The 22,903-nt window shown below is 56.4% G+C and overlaps 1 protein-coding gene across 11 annotated transcripts in view; it reads right to left on the bottom strand.

Moving 5' to 3' along the window:
* NFIX (nuclear factor I X) overlaps nucleotides 1-22,903 on the bottom strand; it is a 221,801-nt gene that overhangs the window by 12,607 nt on the left and 186,291 nt on the right. For 9 of the 11 annotated variants that reach the window (XM_032169873.2, XM_058424583.1, XM_032169874.2 and 6 more), the window contains 6 exons: nucleotides 13,067-13,129; nucleotides 12,680-12,754; nucleotides 12,150-12,270; nucleotides 10,541-10,677; nucleotides 7,473-7,595; nucleotides 4,334-4,509 (listed from right to left, as the gene is read on the bottom strand). In XM_032169873.2, the coding sequence (XP_032025764.1) occupies nucleotides 4,334-4,509; nucleotides 7,473-7,595; nucleotides 10,541-10,677; nucleotides 12,150-12,270; nucleotides 12,680-12,754; nucleotides 13,067-13,129 (695 nt within the window). The remainder of the gene's footprint in view (nucleotides 1-4,333; nucleotides 4,510-7,472; nucleotides 7,596-10,540; nucleotides 10,678-12,149; nucleotides 12,271-12,679; nucleotides 12,755-13,066; nucleotides 13,130-22,903) is intronic. The other 2 variants (XM_032169868.2, XM_032169875.2) reach the window with 1 other exon arrangement.

Here is a 22,903-nt window from a genome sequence, read left to right as displayed (position 1 = left end):
GGTCCAGCCCCTACCGCCCCTCTGCACTTCCCATTCCTAACTGACTGGGGTTTGCAGAACACAGGCTGAGCAGGCAGTACTGCACGCTGGCTTGCTGTGGAGCTCCCTGTATGAAAGACTATTTCCCACACCCTTCAAGGCCTGCTCAAAAAACACTGTCCTCTCTGTGGGGACCAGCCAGATCCCCTGAATCACAACCTATCTTTCTCTGCCCTGTTCCTCTAGGACATTCTTGATCTCACTGGAACCTTCAAAACAGGCCACTCCCCCATCCCTGCCAGCTCCCCAGTGAGTCGGCAGAAGCATGCAGCACTCAAGTACCACTAAGCGTGGGATCAACTTGTCCTTCCTGCTGCACTTTAAAGTCACGGAAGCCCAGGCTGGCCTGTGCACCCACGCCCTTCTGAACTCTGGCTTCTCTGCCCACTGTTTTTTACCACGATGACCAGCATCTAGGTCTGACACACTGTCCCTCTAAATGGTTCCTTTGACCCATTCCTGCCCACTCCAAGGGTGACAACTCTCAGTGGCCCCTGACAAAAGCAAACAGTGGCTGCTGGTCCCCATGTGTGTGTGGGCTGGAGAACTTTTGTGCAGGTGTTTGGGAAAGGGACCCTCAGTTCCAGGTAACAGTGCAGGTCAGAGCGTGGGGGTTTGCAGCTCTGCAGAGAAAGGTGATGTGACGCCTCCCCTCATCTCCATGCCTGCCTAGAAGGAGGGAATGGGATGGTCTTATCACAGCCTCACTCCTCCTCTCCAGGTGTCCCAAGCTCAGGCTCCCAGGGGACTGGGACACAGAGGCCTTCCAAGCAACCACAGGACGGCCTCTGCCTTCCTCCAGCTTCAGAGCCTGTCTCCCCCAGGAGTATCTAAATCATTAATCCCACCCGATAATGCTAATATCCGCCTGATATGACCAGACATTGAAACCTGCTGATTTACAACATTCAGTTTCTAGATGTAACTTCCAACCAGGCTGGCATGTCTCAGCTCTGATTGGGGTACAGTTGAGGTTTTAAAAACCTCAAGGTCTTGTGACTGTGCAGTGCCTTAAAACCTCATGAGTTAGGAGCTAGAAGGAGCCTGGAAGCTGGTATAGCTCCTCAATTTCTCTCTTTTTTTTTTTTTTGAGATGGAGTCTCACTCTGTCGCCCAGGCTGGAGTGCAGTGGCGCAATCTTGGCTCACTGCAACCTCTGCCTCCCGGGTTCAAGCAATTCTGCTGCCTCAGCCTCCCAAGTAGCTGGGATTACAGGCACCCACCATCATGCCCGGCTAATTTTTGTATTTTTAGTAGAGACGGGGTTTCTCCATGTTGGTCAGGCTGGTCTCGAACTCCCGACCTCAGATGATCCGCCCACCTCGGCCTCCCAAAGTGCTGGGATTACAGGTATGAGCCACCGCGCCCGGCCAGCTCCTCACTTTCACCTTACAGATGAACACATGGGCCTGGCTGTTCTGACATTGGTGGTCAAGGTTGAGCCAGGACCAGGCATCCTGCCTCCCAGAGTCATGCTCTCCCATTGGGCCCTGTGATTTCTCCATCATGTTCACTTGGCAGTCTCTTCCTTCTCCCTGAAACACAGCTAACCAGGCATCCTCTTAACTGCCCTTTGTATCTCCTCTGCATAGTGTCTCCATATGGCCTTGGCTGTTATTACCCTAGGGTTCAAGGCCAGGCTATAGGTGTGCCCTGGGAACCCTTCTGCAATTGTCTGTAAAATTCTGTTTTTTGTTTGTTTGTCTGTTTGTTTGTTTGTTTGTTTTTGACACAGAGTCTCACTCTGTTGCCCAGACTGGAGTGCAGTGGTGCAATCTTGGCTCACTGCAACCTCCGCCTCCCGGGTTCAAGTGATTCTTTTGCCTCAGCCTCCTAAGTAGCTGGGACTACAGGCACACGCCGCCACATCCGGCTAATTTTTTGTATTTTAGTAGAGAGGGGTTTTACCGTGTTGCCCAGGCTAGTCTCGAACTCCTGAGCTCAGGCAATCATCTGCCTGCCTCAGCCTCCCAAAGTGCTAGGATTACAGGTGTGAGCCACTGCGCCCAGCCTAAAATTCTTCTATGCAGACATTTTCCTGCAAAACTGATCTGTGACTTCTGATTCTCAAGGAGGTTAGAAACAGCATCAGCATCACCTAGAAAGTTGGGAAAAATGCTAATTCTCAGTCCCCACCCCAGACCTGCTGAATCAGATGCTCTGGGGGTGAGGCACAGCCATCTGTGTGTTAGCCAGGGCTCTAGTTGACTCTCGTGCATGCCAAGTCTGAGAAGCACTGCTTAACAGTGGCTGTAGTGCAAGCACAGCTGGGCACTGCCACTCCCTGCCCACTGGATCAGTGGCGAAGCCGGGCCCTCTGGCTCTCTGCAGCTATGCATCAGCCTCTTGTGTAACACAGTGCTGTCTCTAGCCTCCTCCCAGAAGCTGGGGGTGGGCTCCATCAAGCAGGCTCCCCGCTGAGCCCCCTCTCCCTCTCTTCAGTACAACAGGCCACACAAGGAAACTCAGAGGTTGCTCCCCAGCTGGGCCACACTCCTTGCTTAATCAAGGTGCCTGTTTGTAGTGTTTTGTCCATGGTCTGCTTGGAGCAAGTGCCTGCCTCAGGAAGAGAAGGTTCTAGGCAAAATGAGTCCTCTGTCTTTTTTTAAAAAACTATGGCTCTATATTAGAGTCCTCAATCTTGAACAGTCAAGTCAAGGGAGAGGCTCAGGACCCAGCCCTCAGGACCAGAGGCTCAAAATGGCCAGGGGACTAAATGACCCCAAGGGTTCTGTGGCTAGGTTTGGCTCCTTGGCCTAACCTTGGCTGGTCTCTAGGCCAGCCTGAATTTGACTCCAAATCCTGGCTGCCTTGGTAGTTAAGAAAGCAGGTAAGGTAATGTTCCAGGCCTCTCTGCCGCATATCCCAGACCCCAGGCCCCTTGGGGGCTGGGCATAGGCTGGTAGCTCCCCGTGAACTCTGCTGGCATCTCTGATGCAAGCACAGCAGCTGTCAGAGGTCAGGTCTGCTCTTCCCTCCATGACCCTAAAAGTGGACAGAGCTTGTCCAGAGAGGTGGGCGAAGCTACCAGTACACTAAGGAGCTGCAGAGTCAGCCAAGAGAAACCCTCTAAGGGCAAAGGGGGAAGGGAGATGAGGAGGAAAGGAGCAGGAGGGGAACAGGAGGGAGGGAAGAGGACTGGCTTCCCTTAGGGACAGAGTGAGGAGGCGGAGCCACGGCCCCACTGCAAATCAGTACACCAGCACTTAGCAAATGCTCACTCTGCCAGAGCACACCAAGGCAGCACGGGGCTGGTGGCTGCAGGCAGCCTCTGGTGTGTGCTTCCGGGATGCCTTTCCCCACCACAGCCCTTTGAGCATCCTCCCTGCCTGACCTCTCACAGCAGGCTTCCAGGCTGGGAGGGCTGGCTACAGAGGAGCTGGAGCTTCTCCTATTACAGCATGCTGCTGAGGCTCTGGACTTTTCCCAGAGGTCTAGAAACCTCCACATTCCAACCAGGGACCGTTGTCCCACTGAAGGGTCATCTCTGGCCCAGCACCTCCTGGGATCATTCTTTTGCTGACCAACCCTGAGTTTCTGTCAGTGACAGAGAAGGGCTCTGGGGGGAGCCAGTGTGTCTCCCAGGGCTGAGGAGCAGCAGGGTTTCACTCTAGAACCAGGACTGTCCTGGGAACCCTTTGTTAAAAGTCCTGCCAACAGGAGTCTCCGTGGCAGCTATGTGGACTGGGGCTTTCCCTTGACACAGTGCTCCTCACTAGGGATGGTCATGCCCTCCTGGGCACACTGAAATCTGGAGACATTTTTTTATTATCAAGACTGGGGAGGAGGAGGTGCTCCTGGCATCTAGCAGGTGGAGGCCAGGGATATTGCTCAACATCCTACAGTGCACAGGATGGTCTCACACAATAGTGAATAAACAGCCCCAAATGTCAACAGTGCTGATACTGGGGAAACCCTGGTCTAGAATCTAGCAAATCCTTGCAGCCCCGAGGTTTAAGAGGAGCACTGGGAGGTCAGGGCCCAGATCCAGGTTGGATCATCATGAGTTCACTCCTGCTGAGGGGCCAAGGACCATGGGAAGGGCAAGGAGCCTGGGCAAGGGGGCCCAGATGCTGCCCCCACCTCTCTGGACCATGATAGGCCCTGGCATAATACACAGACCCCCGTCCCCAGACCCAAAAAATCGAGGCGTTTGGTACTACCAGCTCCCTGCTGCTCCAGCCCCAGGCAGGCAGGCTCCTGGCTTTTGGGCCCTCTCCCTGTGAGCCCTGAGACAGACAGATAGATGTGGAGATGAGGCTGTAGCCGGGCTCCTGGGGCCCTCTGGACTCACCTGTCCGGTGGCCTGGCCCGAGCCATCCGAGCACACAAACTGCACAAATTCCTTCAGTGAGTCCTGCCCGTGGTGGTGGTGGTAGCGGATGGTCGGGTGCGTGAAATACGGGCTCGACTGCTGGATGATGGACGTGGAGGGGAAGTGCAGGGCTGACGCTGTGGCCCGGGGGCTCCCTGCATGCACGTGGGCAGGGAAAAAAGGGCATCAGGGCCAAGGAGGCAGCCAGTGGGAGGGACAGGAGAGGAGGGGAGCTGCTGGTCAGAGGGCTGAGGGTCCTGAGGATCCTGAGCAGGTGAGGCAACCACCACAGGCACAACAGTTGAGGTGGCACAAAAAAGTCAGTCATCAGGATCCATGATGTTTTAATGCAATACAAAAAAATAGTAATAATAATCAAATAGGCAAACTAGGGTCCAAAGGCCAGCCATTTGTTTTTGTAAATAAAGTTTGATCACAACCAGCGCTGGGAGATTAGGATGAGGCAGATGAGGCAGGGTAGGATCTTGTCTTTATTTTATTTGGCTTTTTAAAAAAAGTGTTATTATTATTATTTGAGACAAGGTCTGGCTCTGTCATCCAGACTGGAGTGCAGTGGCACAAACACGGATCACTGCAAGCTATCCTCCTGGGCTCATGCAATCCTCCCGCCTCAGCCCCTCAAGTAACCAGCACTACAGGTGCACGCCACCAGGCCTGGCAGATTTTTGCATTTTTTTTTCTAGAGATGAGATTTTGCCATGTTGCCCTGGTTAATCTCAAAATCCTGGGCTCAAGTGATCTGCCTGCCTTGGCCTCCCAAAGTGCTGGGATTACAGGCATGAGCCACTGTGCCCAGCCTAAAGAATTTTTTTTTTTTTTTTTTTTTTTTTTGAGACTGAGTCTCGCTCTGTCACCTAAGCTGGAGCGCAATGGCGCGACCTCAGCTCACTGCAAGCTCTGCCTCCCGGGTTCACACCATTCTCCTGCCTCAGCCTCCCGAGTAGCTGGGACTACAGGCGCCCACCACGACGCCTGGCTAATTTTTTGTATTTTTAGTAGAGACGGGGTTTCACCGTGTTAGCCAGGATGGTCTCGATCTCCTGACCTTGTGATCCGCCCACCTCAACCTTCCAAAGTGCTGGGATTACAGGCGTGAGCCACCGCGCCCAGCCAGTATCTTTTAAATAGAGATGGGATCTCGCCCTGTCATCCAGGCTGTAGTGCAGTGGTGTGATCACAGCTCACTGCAGCCTCGAACTCCTGGCCTCAAGCAGTCTTCCTGCCTTGGCCTCCCAAAGCACAGGGATTACAAGCATGAGCCACTGTGCCCAGCCTCAACATTTTAAACCATTTTAAACAAAGACATGGCTGAGTGCTGTGGCTCATACCTGTAATCCCAGTGCTTTGGGAGGCCAAGGTGGGAGGACCACTTGATCCAGGAGTTGGAGGTCAGCCTGGGAAACATAACAAGACCCCGTCTCTACAACAAACATTTAAAAATTAGCCAGGGTGGCACACAGGAGGGATCACTCGAGTCTGGGAGTTCAAGGCTTCAGTGAGCTATAATCGTGCCACTGCATTCAGCCTGAGTAATAGAGCAGGAAACTGTCTTTAAAAAAAAAAAAGAAAAACAAACAAACAAAAAAAACTGGTGTTTGCTTATCATACCCTTTTTTTGCAATAGTTTGGATTTTAAAACATATTCCATTAAAATATTATTTATCTTGATGACTGAGTTTTTGATACTTGCTGACACTCTGCACCTAAGGTGAGTGCCTTACTAGCCCTGTCTTAATTCAGGCCCTGGGTGGGAGACTGGGTGGGGACAAGAGGAGGCAGAGGGTTCCCTGGGGCTCCGGATGAAGACAAAGCCAGCATCTGCTCAGGATGGCCGTCTGACATATGCACACACATCTCCTGAGTGCGAGCTGGTGTGCACCCAGCCACTGCCACCTAGGCGGTGTTCTCATGTGCTCAGCCTCATCACTCACACACGTGTCCTCACATACGCGTCCCTGCACACGCAATTCCCAACCCAGAGCAGGCCCCAGCTCTTCCCCCTCCTGTCTGTTTCCAATCAGCTCGCTCTTGCTCTCGGTTTCATTAGAGGGCTGAGGAAACTTGGCTTCTCTCTGGAGTTCATAAAAGCTGAGTTGGAGCCGGAGGAGCCAGGCCTGCACCCTCCTGCTGCCTGTGTAGAGGGCCTGGGCTCCCCACCCCCACCTTGCGGCCACCACACCCTGCCCCAGCACCGGCTGCCTCTGGGCTCCCAGCCAGGAGGCCCCAAGGAGGAAGCCAGGAGGTAAACCTCCTCGTTTTCTGTGTCCTACATACGAGCCCAGGAGATGGCAGGCGGACATACGGCCATGTCCAGAAAAAGTCCAGGCCTCTTGCTGCCAGGTGGGTGCCCAGAGAGGGAAGAATAAAGTGAAGGAGTGACAGGGCTGAGGTCTCAGCTTCCACAGCCTCCTGCCTGATCCTATCTCCTCAGGGCGATCTATGTGTTCTCATCCTGAGCACCTTCTCAACTGGGACACTGAAGTCAGATAGCAGCCCCATGGCAGTGGGCAGTTCCTTTTCCTGGGGAGCAGCCCAGGTACCACCTGTCCCCTAGACCCATCCCTTCCTTTCTAGAAAGTGGCAGGGAGGCCCAGACAAGGTAGCTACTTGCCGCAGGAGCCTGGGCTCCTTAGGAGTACTCTTCTCCATCCAGGCCCCACATCAACCTGGGCTCATGCTGGCAAAAAACCAGAGCCTGGGCTCAGCCAGGAGCTGGGAGAGAGGAGCCGGCAGGAGGGCAGGGCAGAAGGCTGTGCCTTCCCGCCCACAGCTGGCAGGACAAAAGGAGAACTGGGCCAGAGTTGGGGAGGACTTGGGACAGGCCTATGTTGTGTGTAGCACCCACGCACGTGAGGAGTGAGAAGTGGGAGGTTGCTCAGGAGCCAGGTGGGCAGCCCAGGGGCCCGGCCTGGTCCTCGATGAGGTGCTACGTGAAGCAGGGGCCGGCTCCCATGCCCACCTGCTGCTGCACCACAGCCCACTCGGAGAGCTTGAGGCTGTCACTCGGGGTCAGCCCTGGCCCCTTCACCAGGCCAGCTGCCCCTAGATACTCAGCCACCTCCCCAACTGCCCCCCTCCGGGGCCCCCCATTTCTCACCTGGTCTGACTCCAGCAAGCACAGGCAGCGGGTGGTGGGTGAAAGCCATGCGCGGGGAGCTGCCCTGAGAGGAGAGGGCACTGCAGAAGTCCAGCTTTCCTGACTTCTTTAGAGAAGCCGGGCCTGGGGGGAGGAAGCAGCAACACAGGGCAGGTTTAGCTGGGCTGGGGTGGGCGCGGGGAAGGCGGGAAGCCAGCGGTTTGTTCCTTCTCTCCTCAGCCCCTCCCCACCGCCCCTTCCTCCACCGTGCTCCCTCCTGCTGCTCCTTGCCCAGTCCCAGGCCTTGTTCTGGGCCCGGTTCCGAGGCCCTGTGTGTAGGCCAGCCAAAGGGTGCTTCTGACCAGAGAGGAAAACGAGGCCCCTGGGTAATGTGGGGTGGTGTGTGCCAGGCAAGGGGTGAGCAAGGGGCCCAGACTGTGTCCTGGCAAGCAGGTAATGAAGTGAAAGGGTGGGATGCAGGACCAACATTGGGAAAAGAGTACAGGAGGAACCCCAGGGCACCAGCCTGAGAGCCAGGAATGGGTAAGTTTGGGAGGGACAGGCTGGGGTCTATGCCATGGTGCCCTAGGCCATGGGAGGTTCTGGCGGGAAGAAGCCAGGGCCCCGTTTAGGGAAGGGAGCACACAGCCATGAGCCCTCAGGAGGGACACAATGCCCAACGAGAGAGCAGGGACAGAGGCCAGAGGACCCAGAGAGTCCTTGGGCTGCTCAGGCCTAGCCGAGCTGTGGAGGCAGAGCCAGAGGGGAGAGGACTCCCCCAGCCAGGGGACCCAGAAGCTCAGCTACCATAGGATGGGTAATTTCAGGGCTCTGCCCTGCTTCTGGTGCCAGAGGTGTGGGTGGCATTCAGCGTGAAACAAGGGCACAGAGAACACCTTGTTTGAGGTCTGTCTTTAGAAATTCATCTCTGCCCAGTGGCCATAGCATCCAAATGACAAAGCAGGGCCCCCAGGGGGCCAGGTTCTTCTGGAAAGATCAACTCCCATCTTAGGCTTCGCTTTCAGGTTGTGCCCAGGCTGGGAAGGATAAGGTAGAGTTGGGGCAGATCTCAAGAGCTGCCATCCTTGGAGGACAAATCAAGTCAGTTTGGGTGAGGGGTGGAGGGGCTGCAGAACAGAGAAATAAAGAGCCATCTTAACTGCAGAGGAAAGGGGCGGGGGAAGGGCGAACTCCCAGCTGCCAGCAGAGGTGTTATCTGGCGGCAGCTGTGTGCCACCTGATAGCTGGCACAGTGGGGAGGGGGGAGCATCCTACCAGCTGTGCACAGCTGTCCCCACGGCCGCACAGTGCCTCCCCAGCTGTTCCCTGTCCTGCAGCTGGGCCGCTTAATTGGCAATTTGTTGCAGCCCATGGAAACAACACACAGCGGAGTGAGGGGGAAAGGGAGCCGGAGAGTGCTGCAGGAGGATGTTGGGGGGCCGTGCGTGGCAGGACTGCCGGAAGGAGCAGAAATGCAGAAATGGCAGGCGCAAAAGCAGACAGCCAAGAAAGGAGAGAGCAGGAGCCAGGAAGGGGGTGCTCCTCAGGAACTAGGTCTGGGCACAGGAGCCCAGGAGCCCAGGAGCCCTTGCCCCAGGAGCCAGCTGCAGACACAGTCCTCTATGCACCCCAGGGGCAGTCCTTACAGAAGGGGTCACCTACTGAGGCCCTGGCCAGGGACCCAGGATGTAGCCCAAGAGTCTCCTGGGCCTTCTCAACTCCTCTCTCTGCCTCTCAAGGCTCCCCTAGGGAAGCATGTGGCCCATGCTGGCCCAAGTCCCTGCCTGCCACGAGGAGACCCTGGAAGGGGCCCCAGAGTCACGCAAGGAAGCCTTCTCACAGAGGCCAGCCTCTGCTGGCCGTCTAGAGGGTCTCCAGCCCACCATCTCAGCCTGAGGCCTGAAGGCAAGCCCTCCTTTCCTCCTCTCAGGAGGAGGAGAAGCTGCCGGAACTTGCATTCGTTCTGGGGCAGCAGAAAAGCAGGAGTGCCTCCCAGCCCCACCCCGCTCCACCCCAGCGCCTCTGCCTGCCCACTTGGCCCGTCCCAGTAGGGGCATATCTGGAAAACATCAGACAAAGTACCATTAGGTCAGACCCTCATCTTTTGGAGGAGGAGAATGATGCGCAGGGCCCAGGCCTGTCCAGAGCAGACATGCCCTGTGCACAACCCACACGCGTGAGTCTGCACTCCCTGGCCCTGTCACACCCACAGTGAGGATAAACACAGGCTGTACCACTGGCACGTCAGCGGGGGGCTCTTGCAGCCAGCCTCCTCACACACATGTGCTCATGTACATGCACACACACACGCACGTGTTACACGCTCTCTTCCAGAGTCCTCTCTAGGTCTGTCTGCACCCTCAGTCAAGAATGGAGGTGAAGGGGGGTGGGTTCAACAAGAAAAAGATCCCTAGAGGGGACTGGGAAGGTCTGAGCTGGCTTCCTCTGTACTCTCTCCCCTTCACTAGCTTCCCTACCCGGTCTCAAAAGGACTCTGCTCATTCTTCACTAGACTCTGAGCCTCTCTCTGTAAAGCTGGGCCCTTGAGACCAGTGGTTCTCATCCTGGGAGGATTCTGTCCCACTAGGGAACGTTTGACAATGTCTGGAGGCGTTTTTGGTCATCAAAACTGGGGGTGGGGGTTTTGCTGCTGGCATCTTGTAGGTGGAGGCCAGGGATGCTGCTAAACATCCTGCCATGCACAGAACAATCCCCCCTACACAGAATGATGAGCCCCCAGGGTGAGAAACTGCTTTAAACCATGAGGCCACAGGGTGGGGCAACCTCTAGAGAAATACCAGGAGGGACTGCGGCCATCCCACTGTGGGGCACCAGAGGCTTGGCACCCCCTCTGCTTCCCACCGCCATACCACGGGCTCTGCTGCTGACTCTGACAGCACCCCCCCTCACCTCCACTCCCTTCCTTCAGCCTGCTCTGCCCTCCCTGGAAGATCAGGAGGCAAGAAAACAGATGGGTAATGCCCCCTAACAGGGGGACAACTGGTGGGAGGCTCACTAGGTAAACTGAGAAGGGGACAAAAAGGCTCTGGGCTGCCCTTGCTCTGGGTCAGGATCCCTCGCACCCATACCTGCATCCACATCGTTGGGCCACCCGCTGGACTGGCTGCTGCCAGCTGCCGGGGAACGGCCTGTCCCGGGATAGAACACGTCGTCAACGGGGCTCTCCATCTCGCTGTCATCGATGGACTTGGGGCGCTTGGTGGTGCTGGGGAAGGAAGAAAGGGTCAGATGGGCCAAGGATGGGCCGAGGCTCCAGGGAGTGACCAAGTGTCCAGGATAAAGAACTGTGCATAGATGGCCCTCTGGGTGGGGAGTGGTGCCGGCCGACAGCAGCATTGCTGGGCACTCGCTGTGTGCCCAACCCCAAGATCAGCCCTAGGGCCCCTCAAGCCATCAGCTTCAACCTGCTCCTCTTCCTCAAGCTCCTTCCCAATCTGTGATGCCACGATCCTCCAAGCTGCCCACATCAGAGAAGTCGGCAAAACCCTCAGCTGCCTCCTGTATCCCACCTATGATTTCCTGGCAGCCCCCAGGGCTAGGGTGAGGTGAATGACGTACTCGCAGGGACAAAAATGTCAGGGGGACAAAAATGCCATAAAACTCAGTCATCAATATAAAAAATATTTTAGTCCCTTTTTTTTTTTGATATGGAGTCTCGCTCTGTCACCTAGGCTGGAGCGCAGTGGCGTGATCGTGGCTCACTGCAAGCTCCGCCTCCCAGGTTCACGCCATTCTCCTGCCTCAGCCTCCCAAGTAGCTGGGACTACAGGTGCCCGCCATCATGCCCGGCTAATTTTTTGTATTTTTTAGTAGAGATGGGGTTTCACCGTGTTAACCAGGATGGTCTCGATCTCCTGACCTCGTGATCCGCCCATCTCGGCCTCCCAAAGTGCTGGGATTACAGGCCTGAGCCACCGCGCCTGGCCTAGTCCCATATTTTTAAAAAATCAAAATGAATGCCAAAAATCTCACAATTAATATAAATACCTATGTTTAAAAAAAAAAAGTGGAGCGGACCTTGCCCAGCACAACTTGCCCTGGCCAGAACCCACATCCCTGCCTCCCAAGCAGCTCCCTCCCTCTCCATCCACCCCACCCCCCAGGCCCTCCCCCACTCTAGCCTTTCCAATGGCCTCCTAACTGCCTATCAGTCCCACCCACACACACTGCTGCTGGAGAGAGCTTTCTGGAACACATACCCTCAGCATCCCCTGCTTAAAACCCCTCAGGGGTCCCTACTACCCAAGGATGAAGTCTAAATGCCTTCTTCTGGCCTCTGCAGGGTGGTCCCGCCAGCCTGTGCAGGCTGAACTGGGATACAGGCTACCCTCTTCTCCTGGAACATTTTCCCCACATCCCCCAACAACCCCTTCTGTGTCTGGGCTCAAATGTCACCTCCCCAAGACAGAGACCTTCTTGGACTCCCACTTCCAGGCAAAGCTATGCCTCGTGCGAGTTTGTGTCCCCAGGGCTGGGTCCTTCATGAGAGCACAAAGCAGGAGCTCAGTGGGTGACTGTGCATGGTGGACTCTAAAGTGTTAGAGCCAGTGCCCTCAATGAGAGGTGACATTCTGAAGCACCCCAGCCTCGGTGACACAGCTGACTATAGCCATTGGGACGGCCCTGGCCCTGGCGGGGAGTGGAGAGAAGATGGAAAGGCAGGGCCACTGGGCTCACCTGGTGGAAGGAGGGGAGGTGATGGACCGCCGCCCCAGGGTCACCTGGTTGATGTTGTAGTAGCTGGGACTCTCCAGGTCCGCCAGCGAGAAGTTGGGCCCTGATGCTGTTGCAACAGGAGCTGGGAAGAACGAGAGGATGATGAGGTTTGGAGGTGGGGGGAGGCCTGATGGGGTCTGTTTCGTTGTCATGAACAGCTTCCCAGAAGCCCAGGGTGAGTTTACTGCGGGGCCAGGAGATGGGAGAAAGTGGGCCATCTGGGCTGCTGAGGAACCTCCTCCCAGCTAGTGAGTCACAGAAGAGTCTTTGGGTGTGACTTTTTCTTTTTCCTCCAAAGCAATGGAGACTGGAGACAGGCATCTCTGGAAGACTCTATTGTACCCAGCCCAGCACCAATGGAGCCGAGAGTGTCCCAGAAAGCATCTGTCCCCATCCACCTGCCCTAAGACCCCATTAGGAGGACTTCCCATGAGGTCCCACCTCCTCACTTTCAATCCCCATCCCTGGCCTGGAAGAAAGGACTCACTTACTCTGTGATACTCTCACCAGCTCCGTCACATTCCAGACCCCGGAAGTCACAAAACAGTCCTGGAAACTTAAGTGCCCTGAAGAAGGGAAAGGATGAGTGAGTCAACACAAGGCCAGAAGGGGGCTGCCTGGCTATTTCCAAAGGTCTTCCCCACTGTTGCCTCTCCCTTCCAAGTCCCGTTTCCAGCTCCAGGCTGGCCCTCAGGTCTACACCGAAGAGGGGGGATTCTCTAGGTGTGCCCCCATCCCCTCAGGACGGCAGGCTAAGCTCAGTCAAGGGACAGCTGAATGAAGGGGAAGAAGTGAGGGTGGCCAGGGCAGCCAGGGTGGGGGAAGGAAGTGGAGGGGCATGAAGGATAAGGGCAGCTGGGCAGGTGGGGGGCACTGACCGTTGGGCAGTGGTTTGATGTCCGCATCTCCTTGCTGGTTTGAACTATCTGATTGTCCGGATTCTGCAGGAGACACAAAAGGGGAGAATATGTCAGGATCAAAGTTCCCCATAACCACCAGCCAAGCATTGGCCCCTCCAGCCTGGTGCAAGAGCAGGGAGGGCCCACTCTGGCCACAGAAACCTTCACCCCACCCTCTCCCCAAACCAGCCCCGGGAGGCTCTGGGAGACCCAAAGCAGGGAAGGAAAGACAGGCCCAGTGCAGGTTTCTCAGCCTCAGCACTGCTGACATTTGGGCTGGACTGCTCTCTGTGGTGGGGACCATCCTGTGCAGTGTAGGGTATCTAAGCAGCATCCCTGGCCTCCACCCACTAGATGACAGTAGCACCCCAGTTGTGACAACCCAAACTGTCCCAAGACATTGTCCACTGTGCCCTTAAGGGCAAAGTCACCCTCAGGTAAAAAGCACCAGCCAAGAGTCAGGAGCAAAGAGGGGTCCCAAGAGAGAAGTCAGAGACCATCTCTCTCCACAGTGGGGACAGACCCAAGGGTCCCCCATCCCCCACCCAGCTCCAGCTCCCAGAGGAGCATCCCCTTCCCTAACTTGGTTAATTGAAGCCATTCCTGTCTGCCTGCGCCTCCCCCACCTCACCTTTATGCTCAGAGGCAGTGCCTGGCAACCCAGAGGGGGGAGGTTTGCCCTGACGCTGTCGCCCGCTCTGTGCCAGCCTGTCTGGGCTGTCTCATGCCCCGGTGCCACAGCTGCTCAGAGGGAGCCCCGAGACAAGGGCTCATTGTGCAGTGGGAGCTCACAGAGGGCTGGGGGCAGGGTGGAGTGTGTGTGTGTGTGAATATTTTGCTGAGCTTGGGAAAGCCCCCCACCCCTGTCCCCCTGGTCCTCAAAGCTTTGTGTGCCAGGGGCACAACGGGGACCTCCAGAATGCCTGCCTGGGCATGACAGCTGGCGAGAGGGTGGTGGAGGGGGGCCAGGCAGGTTGTGGGGCAGGAGGAAGCCAGGCATTTGGTGAAGAATCAGCTGCTCGCAGGGGGACCACATGGGGGTGGCATCTGAAAAACGTGCCTTGGTATTGGCCAGGGCTTTGCCTGACTTTAAAGAGCATTCCTGCCTCCTGGGTCTCACCACCACCCTGATTCAATCTGCGGGCCCTCACCATAAAGGAGGTTCCCAAAAGGTGACATCAGCCCTAGGGTTGGGGCGAGGGACCCCATTAGTCACTTGGGAGGCAAGGAACAGAGCTGGGTTCTGGGGCTGGAGGGCAGGATGCAGCCCACCCGGGTGGCATCCCTGCTTGCAGCATGAGGGCCCCACCATGTCTGGGGCTGAAAGCACTGGCCATGCTCCAGGCTGCCTGCCTTAGTGTAATGGGTGAAAAAGGATGACTGTTTCAGGCCCCACTTCCCCTCCACCCCATCCCCACTTAACTTTTGATTTTTTAATTCCAAAAAATAAATACTATTGTAGCGAGTCAAGAAATAGTAGCTCTTTTTAATACAAAGTGCTAACACATGCTTTTAATATGGAAGGATATACTTCACCACCTCTGGTTTGGGGTGTATCCTTTCCATACCTCCCCTTTCGCTCAGCCCTGGTGGTATGTTTGGCAAAAGAGGTTCCCACCCTGAGCCATCTCTTTGTTAATGGCACTCTCTGCTCTGGAGGAAGCCCACCCATGTTCCCTGAGAGGGCAACCTCTCTGTGCCATAGCATGGTGTGAATGTGAACTTTCTTGATACTACCTCACTCTTTCACCTTGGCCCGTTGCTGGGTTTTTGGGTCTGATTTGAGCCCCAGCCGGTCCGGGAGTGGCAGCCAAGGGGTCTACCGAGCAGGCGGCCCGCCCCAGGGCGTCCTCAGACCCCAGTCCTGTGGCTGCTCTAAATCATGGCTCGGGAAGGGCACAACCTCAGGACCCATGTGCAGAGTTCAGCGAGGGGCATGTGGTCTCCACTCTGCTGCCCAGGGGTCTCTCTGCTATGAACCCCACCCATCCTAGGGACAACTTGGTCCCCACCAAGCCCTCCAGAGCTGGATCAGTGGAGTCAGGGGGAGAAGGAGGAAGTCTCACAGTCCACCCCATGGGAGCGGTCCCGACCCACTGCGAAAGGCCAAGTGGAGATGGCAAGCCATGTGCCCATGCACACGCGTGTGTGGATGCGCACGCGCGTACCCAGCCCAGGGACAGCCGAGAGGGAACCCGACAAAGAGATGGAGGTGGGCCAGCGACTGAGGCAGAGACAAATGGGGCTCCAGGAGAGCGCGACAGACAGGAAATCCTTCTAAATCAGGACACAGCCCCAAAACGTTATTGCTGTTATTACTATTAGCTCTGTGTAAAGGAGCAAGTGGGAGCAAGGATCTGGTGCGAGTGAAGCCCCTGCCACGCGCCTCCCGGCGCTGCTCCGGGCGCTGCTGGCAGCCATTTTAGACCTTGGCAGCCATCTTACGGCTGGCGGCCTCAGCCGGAGGCCCACAATGCCACGACCGCCGGCCCCTGACATGCTCAGCTCAGCTCCAGGACAAAAGGCAGAGACATGGGAAATCTGGACCCAGGCTCGGAGGCACAGGAGCCAGGCCTGCGGCCGGAGCAGCTGCAAACAGGGCCCCACTGATCTGCTCAAGTGGTGTTCCCCTTCTCCCCCCTGGCCAGCACAGTGAAAGGAGCAGGGAAGGCTGAGGCCAGGGGCAGGGAACACTGTAGCTCTACTCAAAGGTGGCTAAAGTCCTCACAGGCCATCTCTAGGCCCAGGGCCTTAACTAGCTCAGCAAGAGTAGACCCCTGCCCCAATAGGGCCGCAGGTACCTCGCGACACCAGGGATGTGACAGGGGAAGGTCTCTGAGCACCCTGTCAGCTCAGGGATGTGCCTTGGATAGATGGAGGAAGGAGGCTGGCAGGAAGCAGCCAGTGGCTGCAGGGCCCAGAGAGGCCACTAGGTCCATGGTGAAAGGGCTCCTGGGGAGGCAAGGAGACGTCCTGCCCACCAGAGGCGCAACGTGGGCCAGCTTTCTTACCTGGCGGGCTCTTTGAGGAGCCTTGCCTTGAGGTCTACACCTGCTCTGGACAGGTGACATTAGCTGCAGAGCATCTCCATGTCGTGACTGCCTTCCCTGTCTGGGCTTCCCCGGGGGAGGGGATAACCCTGGGATTTGGGACAGAAAGGAGGAAGGCCCCTTTAGGATGCCCCTCCCCAGGCCCTGCCTCGTGGCTGCTCTGCTTTTATCTGGCAGAATGGGGCTTATCAGAGCCACCAGCTGAACAAATACACAAATCCACGGTTAGTGAGAAAAAACACTCTGCCTGAACTCTTTATCTCCTGTTCACAGGCCCCGCACGCTGCCCACTGCCAATAGCACAGGAGGGGACCTGACTGCAACATGGCAGGGCTCTGTTCTCCACTCTGAAGGTGGAGGGCGGCCTCCCGGACTCTGGCCGGGCCTCCCACTCAGTCTCCACACTCTGTCTCTCGGCCACCCCCCTTCTTCCCTCCTTGCCCCTGAGCCCGGGGTGGCTCTCCCCTGGCAGTCCCTGCCAGGCAGGCGTACATGAGTGAGCCCCTGCCTACAAGGGAGCCCCCTCCAGTGTCTGCTCTCTCACTGGGGACAATGGGCCAGCTAGTGGCCTGTGGGCCAGTGGAGAGGCAGGGACAGTGTTGGCTGGCACAACGCGGGCAGGTGCCGGGCTCCATCTTTCATATTTTATCCTCTGTCGTCGGCCCATGCCCCTGAGGGCTGTCTCTCTGATTCCCCAGTCTTCTGGGGCCATGTCCCCTGGAAGCCTTTCTGGCCTCAGGCTTCTCTCCAGCCTGCTTGCCAGCCAGTGGGGACACTAACTGTGCACCCCCAAGTTCAGGGCCACCCAACCACCCTCCCAGTCTCTTCAGGGACTGTGGCTCCCAGCGCTCCCTGGAGATACTGGTTGGAGATGGGATAGAGTGAGTGCTGCTGCTTCCCCTCGCCCCACACCAACTCAGAGTTTCCCTCCATGCTGGTGCTGGAAGCTGGAGAGTTCTTTCTGTGCTCTCAGCTGCTTCCCACTCGGCCCATCAAATGCAGCTGCCTAAAACCTGAGCCCAGCCACTGTGTTCGACAGGTGCCTTGGCCAGGCTGGCATTCGGGGTCCCTGGTTTCTGGGCCAGGCTAGGGGAGGGAGAGTACCTCAGAGCCCACAGCTCATTCTCGATGCTGTTTGGGGGTGTCAGGCTGGCTCGTGTCACACAAACACGCAGCTCTGCTGGCTGTCCTTCTGTGGGGACCTGGGCTACTCGTGAGATCCATGTCTCTGAGGCAGAGGCCTCCCCTGCCCATGGTTCTGGCCACTTTGCAGGCTTCTGGAAGGGAGGGCTATGAAGGAGCAGGCGATAAGACTGGACTCTGTCTCCGCATGGGCCCAAGCGGGCTCTGCTGAAGAAGCCTTTGAAACGGGATTTGGCTCCAGGTTCTGGGCCCACTCTGTATTCATCTGCACACCACTGGTCATTCCACAGCAACAACAGCTTGTGGGCTGGTGGCCTCTGGCAGTGCCCAGACCAGAGCCAGGCTCAGCCAGGTGGCCACTCTGGGCCCCTCTCTTCCTTGGGGGCCCCTCAGTATCCCCTGAAACAGCCACAAAGTTCCCCTGCAAAATTGCCCTTCTCACACCCACACCAGCTCCCCTTCTCAGCCCCTGGAACAAGTCTCCACCTTACTTCTTTTATTCAGCTCTCTGCCTTTCCCCCTGGATCCCCATTTCTGATCTTACTTCCCTGTCTCCCTTGGCTCCCCTCCCTCTGTCCTTCCTTTGCCTCCCCCTCACCTCTTCAGCAGCCCCCCCTCTTCCTTCTGCTGTTTGCAGGCACGTGTGCTTGTGCGTGTTTCCGAGAGGACTCTGCCTCTTCAGTAGAGCTCTGGAGGGGAAGCTCCAGGAGGAGCCTGGGGTTGCACATAAACTCCAACTGACAGCATGGTTTTTTTTGTTTGTTTGTTTTGGTTTTTTTTTGAGATGGAGTCTCTCTCTGTCGCCCAGGCTGGAGTGCAGTGGTGCGATCTTGGCTCACTGCAAGCCCCACCTCCCTGGTTCATGCCATTCTCCTGCCTCAGCCTCCCAAGTACTGGGAACTACAGGCACCTGCCACAGCACCGGCTAATTTTTTGTATTTTTAGAAGAGATGGGGTTTCACAGTGTTAGCCAGGATGGTCTCGATCTCCTGACCTGGTGATACACCCGTCTCAGCCTCCCAAAGTGCTGGGATTACAGGCGTAAGCCACTGCATCCAGTCGCATGTTTTTAATATATATATATATATATATATATATATATTTTTTTTTTTTTTCCAGCTACAGATGGGGAGATAGTTATGGCTCCCACTAGGGTGAGGGAGGAATTCCTGCTGGCTACAGCCAACACTGGCCTCAACTCCCACTCGAAACAAACTTGTGCTGTGAAAGGGGCCATGTATCATTTGCTGGCCAATTGCCCCCACGGACTTCGGCCTAACAAGTTTTATGGAGACTGAGGGGTGTGCACAGATTTGGCCTTAGCTGAACCCACATATGCATACCCAGGTATGTGCATACACTTGGATGCATACACTCATATGCTCAGACTCAGACACACACACACACACACACACACACACACGGAGCTGCCACTAGCCACTTCTTGCTGTCAAGAAAGGGTGGAGTGAGATGGTATATCTGGAGCCACCAGAGGCGAACCCCCTTCAACTCTGCAGGAACCGCTGGCCTTTGGAAACGGGGAGAACAGCCCTTGGGGTGTGCCTGCCCATTCCCTCGCCCTCCCAGTCCTGACATTCCAGAAGCAAGTGGGGGTACATTCTGTTCTGGGGGTGCCTCTGGGCAGCTGCAACACCCCATCCTCTGAAGGGCTGATGCGATTCTGGGGCCAGTCACTGGCCCTCCCAGCACTGTACCCCCCTCCTACTTCTCTCCCCCTTCCTCTGAGATTCCGGAGCGTCCAGGGCACGGGAAACCCAATCTCAAGAGGAGCCAGAGGCCCCGCCTGTAGCAATCAGAGCTGGAGAATGTAACTATTGTGCCTCCTGAAACTCAAGTCTGAGAATCTGAGACACCCTGAGGAGGGGAACGGTGGATAGATGGGGGGCTAAGGAGACGGGTCACAGAGGGGTTCTCCCCGTCTCAGCAAACAGGGGACTCAGGGGACCAAGGAAGTCCTTGAGAATGCAGGGCAGCCAGAGGGCAGACCGGGGGGATGAGGCTTGGCCAGGGCCTGGGCCCACGGGGCTTCTAGGATTTTCCTCTCCTTCTCTCCATTCCTCACCCTGCCCCACCAGCCACCATGCATGTGCGCACACACGTGTGCACAAACACACACACACGCGCACACACATCCTGGAGTCATCCTGAGGTGGCAGGTTTTTCCTTCTCTGTCATCCCTAGAGTCTCACGTGGTTTAAAGCAGGAGCCTGAACAAGAAGCATAGCCCTCAAGCTGTGGGTGGGGGCAGGGATAAGGACAGGGGAACATGTCACCCCATTATCGTCCTCTCCCCTTTCCTCATTCCCTCCCTGCTCATAGGTCCAAAGGGGCTTCTGCCTTTGACTTGACTGACCTGCTGGAGATGGGGGAAGAGGACATGGCAGAGGGGATAAGTGACAGGAAAGAGGAAGAAACCGAGTCACACCCACATGTGGTCTAGGCCTGCTCTGGCTGCCCCTAGGGCCTAGGCTCAAGGAAAGCCATTGTGGGGCGGGGGGGGTAGGGAAGGCACAGGAACCTGGCAGACGAAGGGCCAGCATCTGGATGGGACATTCCCCTCTCCATCCCGACCCCAGGAAGAACTACTTTCTCCATTCCAACGCATCCTGGCCTCTACGGGTACCCCTGGAGCAAGTGCCAGGCTTGGCTACTGCAGGACTCACAGCTCGGCAGTGAGGCTTCGGGAAGCGAGGAGAAAGCAAGTCCATCAGTTCATCTTGTACCCAGGAGACCAGCAGAGCAGTCTCACGCTTCATCTGAAAGCCTCAGGCCCCACACAGTGTCGAGGTGAAGAAGGCCTGTCTCCTACAGTCCTTGGTTGCCTCCCCTCCCCATGTGGAGATGGACTCCTAGCCAGAAGCCTTCCAGCCACACAGCCCATCACTGCCTCCCTCATATAATGAGAAAGGTGTTCCTAAGCTTAAAATTTTCCTCCAAGAAAACAACAGAACTCCCGCCTCCCTTCCATCCCCAGCAAGTGGCCCCGGAGCACTCCAGGGAGTTCTTTTGGTGTGAGCTACTCGGTGTTCTCCTGTTCATTAGCAGCCGTCCCCAGCCCAGGGAGAACTCCTGGAGATGGGCCCAGGCATGGAGCGGCAGAAGCAGCCAGGAGGCACTGGGGAACTGAATGCTCAGTTGCTCTTCCCCAACGGATGACAGGCAGTGGCCAGCAAAGGAGAGAGAGAAGCGATATGCCCCCTGGTGCAGAGCAGAGCACCCAGCAGGTGGACAAAGGCCCACCTGCCAATGGCCACTCCAGGACCAGCCCAAGAGTTAATAAATGAGACCCCCAGCCACAGCAGCAATGGGATATGTGAGTGGGCCTGCAGGCTCCTCCTGTGTCTGCCCATGGCAAGGTGACCCAGCACCAAACTTGGCACCTCAGATACCTGACTATGGAGGGAACAAGTGGACCCAGGGCACAGCGGAAACACTGTCTGGGGTGTTTCAGAGATACCTGGGGTAGGAGTTCCCATCACAGCAGAAGAGATTGAAGATGACAGGCAAAGATCAGGCAAAGAAGAAGGCAAAGAAAAACATCTTGGGGAGATGGAGAAAGGCAGGAGCCATTGGCCTGGGTCTGCTTCACCTGTCGTCTGAGCCTGCCCTTGGCCTACCCAGGGAGGTGCCCTTGGTCTGGAGCCTGTGTCTACTGAGGGTGTACAACACGGTGCTCTACCACTGTGGATACCCTATCCTGGGTGAGCTGGCCTTGCCCCAGCACAGAGGGGCCAAAGGGGGCATGCTGAAATGGAGGGTAGGAGGAGGAAGGAGGTGGGTGGCCAGCAACGGCATACCAAGGCTCCCCGGGATTCACATCCGTGCTCCAGAACCTACCAGCCTGTGACTTTGGCCAAGTTATGAACTGTTTCCTCATCTGTAAAAGGGAGATAACACCTACCATTAGCATTCCTGGGTGAGGAATAAATGAGAAAACATGTATAATAAGGTGCTTAGCTCAGGGCCTGGCTCATAGTTGGCGGTACATAAACGTCGCCTGTCCTTCCGCCTGGATTACTATTTCCCTTCGTCTCCATTTGCTGAATGCTTATTCCTCCTTCTCAACTCTGGTCAAATGCCACCTCCCACCCTGGTGGGGAAGCTGTGGCTGACCCTCAGCTCCCCTCCCCAGGAGCTCATGCTCTTGAATACATGGTGAGTGTGTCCTAGATTGCAGTTTTTGGTGTCTTGCCCCAGAGACCACTGCCAGTGAACAGAGGGGCTCCCTTGGGGCCTGGCCCACTACCATCTACAACGAGCAACAGAGAGGTTCCTCTGCAAATATAATGGCAGAGCCTGGGCAGACACCTGTACAGGCATATCCCTCCTCACATCAGTGTGCAGTAGCCATCCAACGGTCTCAAGACAGTCACCATACTAGAAACAGGGGTGGGGGAAAGAGGGCCAATAGGGAACAGGGAAGATAGAGCTTGTCCCCCTAGACTCTGGGATTGCTAGGCCCGAGGCCTGCCCAGCCCAGCCCAGCCTTGGAATACAGAGAGCTGAGAAAACCAGGAGCACAGGCCCAGGCCCATGGGCGGCCAGGCCAGGCACCTCTCCCGGCAGTGCTGGCTGGTGCCACGATTCAGCCAGCAGCTGGAGCCAGCATTTCTGAGAGGGCCTGGGGCCAAGAGTCATGTGATGGTGGGGTCCAGGCAAGCGGCCCCCAGCCCCGGAAGCTTCTATCCCCTCCCCAACTTGACGAAGAAAACCTGACAGTGGAGAATGCCCTCCATACCCCACATGCCAAGAAAAGAGAGGGGCCCTGGGGCGGGGGGGGTCCCATCCCAGCAAGGGGCCTGCAGAGCTGCTCTTCCACCCCCACCCGCTTTCTCTATTTCCAGCACTGCCCTTTCTGGCCCTTTGAGCTGCCCAGGACAGGACAGGCTGGCCAGACAATCACCCTCACCCCCAGCTGCTCTTAGGGCTATTAATAGTGTCTCCACCTCCCAGGGCTGGGCATCACCCTCCTCCTACCCCCAAATACACTTGCCCTTGGTCTAATTATTCATAAAGGGACAGAGTCCTCCAGACCCTAATGCCGACCTGGTATGAGAAGCAGGAGGCGGAGGCTCTGCAGGCCACTCAAGGAATGCGCCTGGGACAAGCAGGAGTTTGGAGGAGGGATGCGAGAAGGCAGGAAGCCCCAGAGCCAGAGAGCAACCAAAAGATAAAACTAAAACTAAAAGACAGAGAGAAAGGGAGAGAGAGAAGGAGGAGCCACAGTAGAGAATCAGGGCCAAAGCGAAGAAAGAAGACTGGGGCAAAAAGAATCAGAGAAGTACAGTACAAGATTCTGAGAGAGGCAGGGAAAGGGGACAAAAACAAAAAAGAGCAGAGAGGAAATTATTCCTTTGGGCAAAGAAAAAAAACAGAAAGAGGAAAACTTTCCTAAAGATACTCAGGAAGAGGAAAAGGAAAAGGAGGAGGCTCAGAGAAGGAACAACTGGCCAAGAAAAGGAAGGTGGAAGAAGTGAGACCCTATAGAGCAGGAAATTCACTTTAGCCCAGGGCATGGGAAGGTCCCTAAGCTCTCTGCCTATTTGCCTGAGGAAATCAAAAAGGACAGAGGGTCGGCAGGGACTGGGGAGCATCAGCCTCC

This window comes from Hylobates moloch, unplaced genomic scaffold (genome assembly GCF_009828535.3).
Source record: "Hylobates moloch isolate HMO894 unplaced genomic scaffold, HMol_V3 SCAFFOLD_12, whole genome shotgun sequence".
NCBI lineage: Eukaryota > Metazoa > Chordata > Mammalia > Primates > Hylobatidae > Hylobates > Hylobates moloch.
This window is presented reverse-complemented; position numbering and strand designations above follow the sequence as displayed.